This window comes from Schistocerca gregaria, chromosome 2 (genome assembly GCF_023897955.1).
Source record: "Schistocerca gregaria isolate iqSchGreg1 chromosome 2, iqSchGreg1.2, whole genome shotgun sequence".
Taxonomy (NCBI): domain Eukaryota; kingdom Metazoa; phylum Arthropoda; class Insecta; order Orthoptera; family Acrididae; genus Schistocerca; species Schistocerca gregaria.
In genome coordinates, this window is record NC_064921.1 from 522296427 (window position 1) to 522309425 (window position 12999).

The 12999-nt window shown below is 45.1% G+C and overlaps 1 protein-coding gene across 1 annotated transcript in view; it reads right to left on the bottom strand.

Moving 5' to 3' along the window:
- Positions 1-1028: 1028 nt before the first annotated feature.
- LOC126330110 (carboxylesterase 4A) overlaps positions 1029-12999 on the bottom strand; it is a 197063-nt gene continuing 185092 nt past the window's right edge. The window contains exon 11 of the mRNA XM_049996332.1: positions 1029-2205. Coding sequence (XP_049852289.1) covers positions 1932-2205 — 274 coding nt within the window. The 3' untranslated portion in view covers positions 1029-1931. The remainder of the gene's footprint in view (positions 2206-12999) is intronic.

The following is a 12999-nucleotide window of genomic DNA, read 5'->3' on the forward strand; positions in this document are numbered from 1 at the left end:
TTTTCCAGCTTCTGTTTAAATCCTCCAAAGGCCTCACAACACTTTATATTTTTTTAAGTATTTCTCTGCACCCCATTCTTCTTCATAGCGAAAAATAAAGAGGTATGAGGCATTTGTGTAAATGGATTTACAAAAAAATTTAAAAGATTGGCCAACCTGATGGGTTTTCCATACCAGTGTGATGTGACAGTGTGATGCAGATTCAGTGTACCGTATTTGCCTGAGTATAAGATGAGCCGATTTTTTATAAAGTTCTCCTTGAGAAAATTTTCTGTTTTAATAATATGAAGTACCAGACTAAACAGAGTTAACATTACATAAGTTCTAAACTTTTGCCATTTATTGAAATTTCCTAGCTCATTAAAAGTGTGTGCTGGGACAAGACTCGAACTTGGGACCTTTGCCTTTTGCGTGCAAGTGCTCTACTGTCTGAGCTACTGAAGCACAGGTCACGACTCATCCTCACAGCTTTACTTCTGCCAATACCTTGTCTCCTACCTTTCAAACTTAACAGAAGTTCTTCTGTGAAACTTGGAGGACTAACACTCAAGGAAGAAAGGATATTGTGGAGATATGACTTAGCTACAGCCTACTAACTGAGTACTTGGCTGCGAAAGGCAATGGTCCCAAGTTCAAGTCTCGCACCGACACACAGTTTTAATCTGCTAGGAAGTTTCATATTAGTGAGTGAAAATTTCATTCTATGCCATTTATTGACTGTCTAGATTTTGATAATACAAGGAGAAATCAAATAAATAAAAATAAATGGTTTACATTAATTTTTATCTTGACTTCCTTTTTTGTTTACTATCTCAGATAGTCGTCTGTGGTATCACAATTTTTAATCATGGGGGTCACAAATATTTGGCTGTATTTTCTGAATATGTTGCAGTTTCCTCAGTTGTAGTTGTGGTGGGACTCAAGAACGCAGCTTTTTTTCAGAATACATAGACGATTTCACATCTGTATTGATGGGAGAATGTGACACTATTTCTTAGTCTTTTGCTTTCAAACATGACATCTGCCTGCAGGTCTCATGTGACTTTTACCATCCCCTGCAGTCCACATTTTCATCATACTTCTCAGAAAGGCTGGTAGCATTGTCTACGCCCCTCAAAAAAAAAAAAAAAAAAAAACCTCTGGTGAAGTCTTCAAATGAAATCTACATGTGGGCTCAATTGCCAAAGTTTCATCTGTAAAATGCAAGACAGCCCATTGCAAAAACATTGAATGCACAAATATAAGATGACCCTGCATTTTTCAAATGGTGAATTTGGGAAAAACTCATCTATAATCCTTAATGTCTCACAAACTAATGCAAAGAAAAAACAGACATGTCATCCAAAACTGTAATTTATAATACCAATGGATGATTTTTCCGCAGAATAAAAGTATCAAGAAGCAGCAAATTTGTTGCATTTAAGATTAAAGATGCACAATTATACCTTTTTACATTTTTTCTGAACTGTATGGAGTTAAATTGCTGTAATCTAAAATATGTGTGAATCTACACCATGAAAAAATACTAGAGTACTTTGGAGACATAACATATTTAATATCTTCCTTCTTGACAGTAAATATTAATCAGTAATGGCAGAGAAATAATTATATGCTATTATTATTGTGAACACTTTTGACAACAGCATACCAGCATTATCAGTGTGCAGAGAGGAGTTATTAAAAAGTTGCTTTACAGAAGAAAATATATTTTTCTTCAGCACAGAAAATAAAATTAAAACTTCAACAAGAAATGAAGTTTCATTATTAAATCAACTGCAACATGAAGTTCAAATATAACGGTTAATTTACCTAGCTCTAATATTAAAGGAATCACTTCAGCAGGTCTTTAAAGTTTGCTTAAGTGAAGTTATTTCATAAAGCACTGCTTATTATTTTGTCCATGAGAGAATGAGTCATTTGAGAGATTCCAACTATCCTCCAAAAGGTAAAATGTGTGTATTAAGTGGAACAGCAACAGGTACTATTTTGACATCTGTAATAGAGCCAGCAAGATCCTTAGCAATGTTGAAAGCCTGGCACGATGTTGTTTGCAGACGTTCTGCTATTCCAGCCCAGGCAGCCAGCTGACAGAAACGGAAATCCGTAGCTGGCATGGGGTTTCTTGCTATTTGCAGATAGTTGTTGTTTGATCTACTAAACGGCAACCAGGTGCCTTTACCATCTGAAGTACCATTGACAGGGACTCTGTAAGGGAAAATAGATATAACATTGTTCAATATGTCAATGATATATAGAAGCAGTGTATTCTTTGAGAAATATTACACAATTTTATTCTTAGGTCCACCAATACTCCTCCTACCTACTCTCTCTCTCTCTCTCTCTCTCTCTCTCTCTCTCTCACACACACACACACACACACACACACACACACACACACACACACACACACAAATTGTAGCAACAGATGTATGTGAGCCACAGAGCTGTTACGTATTGTATATATTTAAGTTTCAAGTACTTCATGAACATGATTATTCTACATCAATACATATTAGTAGTGGAGCAGTACTTTGATATGAGAAAAAATTGGGTTATTCACAAACTCAGGATAATAGTCCTTAAGGCTACCGCCATATGTGTGATTTTTCCAGCAAGATTTGAGCTGGAAAAATTGTGGCAGTAATTTTAGCTATGTGTCAGCCACACAGACAGGAAAAAGTGCCAGGCCTTGGCAGTCAGATGTCTATGTACATATGCCACACAAGCAACTTCTCAAGAACAGCAATGAACAGTATTTCCTTGGATAGTAATACAGTTTTCGCACTGTTTATTACATTCTTGTGATGGCTGAATTCAAATACAGCAAAGGTAATGAATCCACCCTGTACTAAAAAGTAGGTGAGAAGTCGAAAGGAAACTTCGTTCTTGTACATTAGGACCTGAAGAAATAACCGGATATATTTTCTGACTGTTATTGAATATGGGGTAATTCATTCAGAAAACTGTTATCTTTAGTGAAAACTGAAATTTTTCTAAAACTAGTACAGTTAGCAGGCATTGTACTTTTTGGTTGTTCTGGTAACTCTGACAGATAGCAATTACTGTTTCAGACACACTGACGTATGCATAGACATAAAATTTGCTACAACCAAATACCCTCGCAAACTGTCCTACTTATACTCCTATTCCTCTTCCATTTGCAATTGTGGGTGATGCATTTGCCACATGTGCAAACCTCTCAAGACCTATTACAGGAAAACCTTGACACCTCAGAAATATGCTTCTCAACTCCAATAGATAAGTGTTTTGTTGAATGCGCATTTGCCATTTTAGCATGTGAATGGCAGATTTTGTTCCTATCAATGGATGTGAATGTTGAATTTTCTGGTTACAACTTTTGTGTACTTACAGCTGTGTGAGGAGCATTGACAGTCACAACTTTGAGAACACACTGACATGTCTGTGACAAGTATGTGGAACTAGAGGCAACAAAGACACAAAATTTGTTAGAGATCACTTTGCAGTAGGATTGCCAGGTTTTAAAACTAAAAATATGGGAGATTTTGGAAATAATGGCCAAAATAGTCCCATCGTGGCTTCAGGCTTGCCCACATGAAAAAGAGAGAATCCTAGGATCATAAACTGGATATATCGCTTGTTGACTTGGGAATGATAATCTTTGAATGATACAGAAATGTTAGCATGAATAAATAATGAATCCTTATGAAACATGAGGAAAATTTTATCAAATATATAAATATGCAAAATGGATACAATATGGAAAATACGGGAGACCTGTTGAAAATACTGCAATCCTACTTTGCAGGCTTTTTCTGTTCTAGTCATGAATTGGAGCCTTGTCAAAATTTCTGTAAGGAATAAATGTTAATTTGTTGTCCTAACTTGAATAAGAACAACAACTTGATTGTAAATATATGTGAAATAAAAAACAGAAGTTAAGTTTTTCTTCTAGTTCTGTTTTCTCTCACTCCCTTCCAATAAGAACTATGGTAATTACTAGTCACGACTCCATCTTAATGCTATTGTTTTTATGGTCTGGGTACATCATATTGTAAATTCATGGATTTTTTCTGTACCTCCAAAATTAGCCAGTAGATGTCCCTGTAATCCATGTTGCACATCAACACTGAAACATTCTGGCTGGGAGCATATGACAAGCTGATTGCCACATGAGTATCTAATCGTTTAGCCATTCAGGCAGCTAGAATTCCTGCAGAGAAATTGGCTGTGGCTCATTCCTCTGTATGTGACCTTGAAGACAGGCCCTCCTGCGCAACAATGGTGGGTATTCCAGCACTCTGTGGCCACTCTCATTTAAACACACCAGTTCTATTTATGCTGTATTTTTTCCATTTCAAATCCCACTGGATAAATCACACATGAATGTAGCCTTGGTAAATAGCATAGAAATGAAAATAAAAGTATGAGCAGGGCAAGTAGAAAACTAATAATGATTTTTATTTTTAATTTTTAATTAATGTGTTGTCCAAAAGGATGCATGTCTCTAGCCATTTTGTTCTGGAAACTAAAACTAGGGAACTATAGGACAACTGGTAGCAGCATAAGGACAATATTTGTTGTCAACCCTGGGAGTGACAGCTGGAGCACTGTTGGTTGCTTTGGAAATACAGAAACCATAAGTACATTCTTCAGAAAGTAAATTTCTCTAGAGCTGCAAACAGGACATTCACAGTCGGATTGGGGATTTTCTCTGCCAGGGGACTGGGTGTTTGCGTTGTCCTTATCATTTCATTTCATTGCAAACAGGGCGGAAACACAGTTGCCTTGAAATATTTGTGTTAACTTCTGAACTACATCTTCAGCTAATTACCACCCAAACTGACAGACATGTTTGAACCTCATCATTAACTCTGAAAGTGTTGACCAGGTAGTAATTTACTTGGGTCCTGTATAAGAAAAGATGGAGATAAATGGAAATGTGAATAAGACCTCAGAATGTGTTGTAAAATACAATCCACTAACTAAAAATTATTGTACATGGAATAACCATAGTTACTGATTAGAGCAAACCTTGCATGAAGAATCCTACATACCTCATTCTTAATAGCTAATTACAGTTTCCATAGTGTTTCACAGCAATATTCAGAGTTCAGAATTTTGAATTTGGGTAGAAAGTGGATGAACAGAGTTTCCTTTCCATCTCAGCATTTATAAATTTCTGTTTACCACAGAGTACTTCAACGTAGTCTCTCCCTGAGATGCCAATGCATAGATATCTGCTCAGTGTCTGGGATAAATCAAGAAAGCAACTTCTTATCAACTGTTAGTATGGTCTGATTCTTGTCATGGGACCCGTGTTGCGTATGGTATGTGAGCAATGATTGGGATACTCGATGCTAAATTCTCTGTCACACCTGTTTTCTTAGATCATCATTGTTGAAGTATAGCCATCCACTGCACTTTGGATATTTGGACAACTTTCAAAAAATTTCTTGGACTGTCAATGAACCCTTTTGTTTGTTTATGAAATGGGCATCATACACTGCATGAGACAGAGGAGAAATTTTGATTGGTGCCACATTGTGAGTATGCTGAAAAATTACAGACCCAATATTGCAGTTGTCAAATGAACGAATCAAGGCTATCATTTTCAGCTATTACAATGATGATACTGAAAGCAGCCAAGAAGTACCAACTGTTGCACATTATAAGCATTTTCTGAATATCTCACTATACATACACGGCCTTGTCCAGTGTGACAATACAAACAGATGAGAAGCTGAAAAAATGTCAGCAATGTTCATTTATTATATGTTCCTTTTTATTTCCTGTCTTTTTAAATTTGTAGTATTTCACATGTGTTACTTTTTTATGCAACAAAATTATTTTTTCTCACCACAGAAGCCACAATTAAACTTTTACTGTGCTTTCTGATACAGTCTGTGCTGGACATACACAAGCGAGGCCTTGAGCACTCAAGTGGAGTTCCTTGAAAGATACTTACCCATTGACATTCTAAAACAGTTACAATGAAGTAGCACCAACAAAATACACCACCCATTCATTCCAAAAATTATACATTTGTGAGGTCAGTTACTGTAGACCAACCTAATTGCAGTGTCCTCAATACTGACTGAGTCAGTCATGACCCAAATTGTACAGAATCTACGAGAGGTAAGCCCCTGCCAAAACAACACAAACCTCACCACAAAAGCCAAATGATCAGAAACCCCTTAACCTTATATTCCTCCACCAGAATTTATTCAAAATTTCCCAATGTTCTCATTACAATACTGCATCATTTTCTGACACAGCCACTAAAAGAATACTATTTTACAGAGGCATTTTTCAATAATCTCTACCTGGACAAAATGTTTGCAATGAGTTTCAGTGTGCTCTTTCCCTTTTGCATTTATTTTATAAGTCACACTAAATGTAACTAAAATGCACAATTTATAGTATTTGAAATCTCTTGCCAGTAATACAGTGATCTATTTGCACAAATCCTTTCAATATAATTGTTTTCAGTCTCACTGAAAAGCTAAACATGTAACACAAAAATCTTACTTCCTCTCCAGTAAACATGATACCCATCATGTCAATGACTGCTTTACAGCCTGTGCCATATGGATCCTTCCCACCAACACCAGCTTTTCTGAATTGCGCAGGTGGGAACTTTCCCTGCAATACATCCTACGTTCCCGTAACCCTCCTGGCCTCAACCTTTGTTAGTCACTGTACTCATCCATCCAGCCTCCTCCCTGTTCCCATTCCAGTGCTACACAGCTGTCATTTGACCGCCACACCCAATCTTTTAATTTCTTTTATTTATCTCCTTTCCGCTACTTACCCCCCTCCCCCCTTTCTCTCCTGCCCTCCGTCTAAACTGCAACACTTCACTGTCCGCCACTACCACCATACTATCCCTTCCCCTCCCTGCCACAGTCTCCTCCTTACCCCCATGCAGTCGCCACTCCCATCATGCACTGGCGCTGCTCCCCCCTGCGGGTTCGGGGGTTAGAATAGGCCCGCGGTATTCCTGCCTGTCGTAAGAGGCGACTAAAAGGACTCTCAAACTTTTCGGCCTTATATGATGGTCCCCTGTTGGGTTTGACCTCCATGTCTCAAAATTTTCCGAAGAGCGAGCCGATTGGGGAAGGGCGCCTTACTTGGTGCACTGTGTCCATCTTGCGATCCGACCTTCCGCCAGCTTATACACCGTTGAACTGCAGTCCTGTCCGCTCTCCATCTCTTGGGCATGACTCTGTTTCTGCGTGCAGATTACACCTTGCACTGTGCAGTGCCTCTTTCTGCACCGATGGCGACCATGGACCACATGTTACCTAACATCCAGCACGGTAGCCAGTCCGTTGTGGTGGGGCCGCCATGTACCCTGTTGGTTGTAGCCCCCTGACAACACAGGGATCGCTCTACTGATGCCTGCGCCGTTAACTCCCCACGTATGCCAAGGAGTAGATGCCTATCCTCCTGGGGTATCGGGACTCCCGGCAACGGCCATCCTGCCAGGTGGCTCTTGCCGTGGCTGGGTGGCGCCCGTGGGGAGGGCCCTTGGTCGGAGTAGGTTGCATCAGGGCGGATGACCCGCAATGAAGCGTGGTACATCGTCTCTCGCTGGTGGCCAGCCGCCAGCAGTCTCTAAGCGTTCTCGGGCTCAGTTTAATGCTCAGAAGTATGATCCGAAAACGTTCCCCTCCCTGGCCACACCGTGGGAGGAACGTAAGTCTCAGGATGGCAGTAGCAGTTATTCGCCCCGCTTCTTAGTTTGTACGAGGGCTGATGGGGAGTCTTTTCTCTCCACAAAGCCTCAGTTCTTCGTCGAGCATTTAGAGGACAAGTTTGGGGAGGTGGAGGGCTTGTCAAAAATACGCTCTGGGTCAGTCCTGATACAAACGGCATCCTCCGCCCAGTCACGACGGTTACTCGCTTGTGACAAGTTGGGGGATGTTGCCATTATGATCACACCCCATAAGAGTTTAAATATGGTCCAGGGAGTTATTTATCATATGGATCTTCTTTTGCAGTCTGATGAAGATCTGCGCACCAATTTAGAGCGCCGGGGTGTACATTTCGTCCGGCGCGTTCATCGGGGCCCGAAGGAAAATCAGATTGCTACCGGTGCCTTCATCTTGGCCTTCGAAGGGGATACATTACTGGAAAAGGTCAAGGTGATGGTCTACCGATGTGATGCTAAGCCCTCTATCCCTCCCCCGATGCGGTGCTTTAAGTGCTGGAAGTTCGGCCATATGTCTTCTCGCTGCACTTCCAGCCTCACATGTCAAGATTGCGGACGCCCATCACATCCCAATACTCCATGTGCCCCGCCTCCCATCTGTGTCAACTGCGGGGAGCACCATTCACCTTGCTCGCCAGACTGCCGAATTTTCCAGAAAGAGCGTAAAATCATGGAATACAAGACCCTGGACCGACTAACCTATACTGAGGCCAAAAGGAAATACGACCGACTCCATCCTGTGAGAATGACATCTTCCTACTCTGCTGCTACAACACCTGTGCTAGCCCCGTCTGGTGCTCCAATTGTGGCCGGATCGACGAGTAGTACAACTCCTCCTGCCCCCTCGCCACTGGGGAACTCTACCCACCGGGTTGCTTCTGCGCCACCTACCTCAGGAGCAACACCATCCCACCCATTGGGGACGTCTGTCCCCACTTCTAAGCTGGAGAAGTGTCCAACTTCTTCGGCTTCTCACGCTCGCAAGGGGTCCCTTGGGTCCCTCCCTTCCCAGGTTTCCACCAGCGAGAAGGCTGACGACCGACAGTGGCGTAAGTGCCAGCAATCAGCTGGTTGTAGGGCTTCACGATCCTCCTCCGTCCCGGAGACTGAATCGGTGAAGCCCTCCCAGTCGGTGCGACCCAAGGAATGGCGTGAGAAACCCAAGAAGAGCTCTCAGCCCAAGGAACTCGCGGTGGCAGCCATCCCACTGCAACCTTCCGGCTCTGCGTCTGAGGATGTGGTGGAGATTCTGGCGTCCGCTGAGGACCTCGATCTCGCCGGTCCGTCAGACGCCATGGAAAGCACTATCACAGGTGCTAAATCGGAGGCAGCAGGTGACCCAGCGGCGTAATCTCCCTTCCCAGTCCCGTCACGCCTTTCTCAGCCATGGACAACACCATCTTCCAGTGGAACTGCAGTGGTTTCTTCCACCATCTAGCTGAGCTCCACCAACTTATCAGCCTTCACCCTTTCCTCTGCATTGCTCTGCAGGAAACTTGGTTTCCGGCAATGCAAACCCCCGCCCTCCGTGGCTACCGGGGTTATTATAAGAACCGGGCAGCTTATGAAAGGGTGTCTGGTGGCGTCTGCATATATGTCCTGAACTCTTTTCACAGCGAGTCTGTACCTCTCCAAACACCTCTAGAGGCTGTAGCTGTTCGGGTGTGGACGCCACAGGCTGTTACCGTTGGCAGTCTTTACCTTCCACCAGATGGTGATATCGCGCAGCATGTCCTGGCTGCTCTGATAGCCCAGTTGCCACCACCTTTCTTGTTACTGGGCGACTTTAACGCCCATAACCATCTGTGGGGTGGGTCGGTGGCAACAGGTCGAGGCGCCATTGTTGAGCATTTATTGTCGCAGCTTGATCTCTCGATACTAAATGATGGTGCCTCCACACACTTCAGTGTGGCGCATGGCACATCCTCCGCCATTAACCTTTCAGTCTGTAGCCCTAGCTTCTTACCGTCTGTCCAATGGAGAGTGCATGACGACCTTTGTGGTAGTGACCATTTTCCGATCTTTGTCACTGCCACAGCATAAGTCTTCTGGGCGCCCTAGCAGATGCGCTCTGAATAAGGCTGACTGGGACTTGTTCTCCTCCACTGCCGCTATTGAGCCTCTCTCTACCGATGACATTGATGCAGTGGTTCAATTGGTCACCACCGGCATCGTTACTGCCGCCGAATCTGCCATTCCCCGTTCTTCTGGGTCCCCTCGGTGGCGGACTGTGCCTTGGTGGTCGCCTGAGATCGCTCAAGCGATTAAAGCTCGCTGGCGGGCGCTCCAGCGTTACAAGCGACATCCCTCAATTGAACACCTTATTGCCTTCAAACGGTTGCGTCCGCGAGCCCGCCGCATTATCCGCCAACGCAAGCATGAGTGCTGGGAGCGGTATGTGTGCACCATTGGCCTCCATGTCACTCCATCGCAGGTCTGGGCCAAGATTCGCTGCCTCTATGACTATCAGACCCCTGTCGGCATCCCTGCGCTCTCACTGAATGGAGCAGTTTGTACTGACTCCGACGTCATTGCAAACCGCTTGTCAGAGCACTTTGCTCTGAATTCCGCTTCTGCCAACTATCCCTTGGGCTTCAGCTCCACTAAAGAGCGGATAGAATGTCGGAGTCTTTCTTTTCGCGCCCATCATCCTGAATTGTACAATGTTCCATTCAGTGAGTGGTAATTCCACAGGGGCCTCGCCGCTTGTCCTGATACCGCTCCTGGCCCAGATAGCATCCACTCTCAGATGCTGAAACACCTTTCAGTGGACTGCCAGTGACGCCTCCTCGACCTTTACAACCGCATTTGGGTTGAGGGTGAGTTTCCGTCGCAATGGCGGTAAAGTCTTGTTGTCCCCATTCTGAAACCAGGGAAGAACCCTTTGGAGGTGGACAGCTATCGTCTCATTAGCCTCACCAACGTTCTTTGCAAGTTGCTTGAACGGATGGTGAGCCGGCGCTTAAATTGGGTCCTGGAGTCTCGGGGCCTTCTGGCTCCATCTCAGGGTGGGTTCCGTAAAGGCCGCTCCGCCGCCGACAATCTGGTGAGCCTGGAGTCGGCCATCCGTACTGCCTTTGCCCGCCGTCAGCATCTGGTCGCTGTCTTTTTCGACATGCGGAAGGCGTATGATACGACATGGCGTCATCACATCCTTTCTACACTTCATGGATGGAGCCTTCGGGGCCCTCTGCCGATCTATATCCGCAATTTTCTGTCGTATCGTACCTTCCGCGTGCACGTCGCAGCCTCATATAGTTCCTCCCAGGTCCAGGAGAACGGTGTGCTACAGGGTTCTGTTCTAAGTGTCTGTCTGTTTTTAATAGCCATTAATGGGCTCGCTGCGGCCGTGGGAAATTCTGTCTCCGCTTCCCTGTATGCTGACGACTTCTGCCTTTACTACAGCTCTATTGGCATTGCAGCTGCTGAACATCAGCTACAGGGTGCAATCCGCAAGGCACAGTCTTGGGCTGTAGCGCATGATTTTCAGTTTTCGGCAGCCAAGACCTGTGTTATGCATTTCTGCCGGCAACGCACTGTTCACCCGGAGCTGCAGCTTTATCTTGACGGAGAGCATCTTACAGTGGTGGAGTTACATAGGTTTTTGGGGGTGGTTTTTGATGCCCGGTTGACTTGGCTACCTCATATTCGGCAGCTTAAACAGGCGTGTTGGTGGCATCTAAATGCTCTGCGATGCCTGAGCCACACCAGGTGGGGCGCCGACCAATCTACTCTCCTACGGCTTTACCAGTCCCGTCTGGACTATGGGAGTCTGACTTATGGGTCAGCGTCCCCATCTGCGTTGCGGCTGCTGGACCCAATCCTCCACAGCGGGATACGCCTTGCCACTGGTGCCTTCCGGACCAGCCCTGTGGACAGTTTACTTGTGGAGGCAGGTGTCCCTCCACCGCGGTGACGACGCCAACAATTACTGGCTGCTTATTCTGCCCATGTTTTTAGCTTGCTCGGGCATCCAAATTGTCATGTCCTGTTCCCGCAGTCGGTCGTCCGTCTGCCAGAACTTCGGCCCCGGTCGGGTTGTCCGATCGCCGTATGCGTCAAACAGCTTCACTGCTGGCTTGGATGTTACCCTGTACCACCTCCTTTCTGGACCCCTCTGCGTACAGCCCCATGGTGTGTGCCTCGCCCTTGCCTTCGGCTGGACTTGGCACAGGGCCCGAAGGACTCAGTCCCTCCAGTGGCCTTCCGACGCCGCTTTTATTCCATCCTGGCCACATATCAGGGCTCTGGCGTTGTCTATACTGACGTTTCAATGGTTGCTGGTCGTGTCGGTTATGCACTAACTTTAGGGGACCATTCTGAACAACGTTCGTTGCCGGCTGGCTGCAGTGTTTACGCTGCTGAGCTGGTCGCCATCTTTCGTGCCCTAGAGTATATCCGCTCCTGCTCAGGTGAGTCCTTCGTTATCTGTAGCGATTACCTGAGCAGTTTACGAGCTCTCGACCAGTGTTTCCCTCGTTCTCGTCTGGTGATGGCTATCCAGGAGTCCCTGCATACTCTTGCCCATTGCGGCAGATCTGTGGTCTTCGTTTGGACCCTGGGCCATGTTGGGATACCCAGAAATGAAACTGTTGACCGCCTGGCAAAAGAGGCCACTAGTGCACCATCTCTGGAGATTGGCCTCCCGGCGACTGATTTGCAGGCACTATTACGCCGCAAAGTTTTCGATTTATGGGACACTGATTGGCGCAACCTGCCCGTGCCAAACAAACTCCGCCGTATCAAGGAGACGACTACTGTGTGGCAGTCATCCATGCGAGACAACTGCAGGGAATCAGTCGTCCTTTGTCGGCTCCGCATTGGCCACAGCCGACTCACGCACAGGTATTTACTGTGTCATGAGGATCCCCCTCTTTATCGTTGTGGGGCGTCCTTGACGGTGTTCCATATTCTGTTGGAGTGCGCCCTTTTAACTGTTCTCAGGCAGACTTTCGCTCTGCCTGATACGATCTCTGCGCTTTTATCTGACGACTCTTCCATAGCGGACATAGTTCTGCGTTTTATTCGGGCAGGGGGAATTTAACACTTAATGTAAGTGTGTGAGTTTTTGTGTTGATTCTGGCCTCTGGCCTATGATTTGTCTGATTTTTCATGTGTTTCTCGGTGGTTGGCTTTTCCCTTTTTGTTTGTATGGTCGGCCAACCACCGTCACACTCTGTGTGATTTTAGTTCGTCTTGTCTGGTCTTTGTCTACGTTTCTCTTGTTCTGTGTCGTCTGTCTTATTGTCTGTTTATCGTTTTTATTCTCTGTGGGTGTTCTTAGTATTTGGAAAAAGGGACCG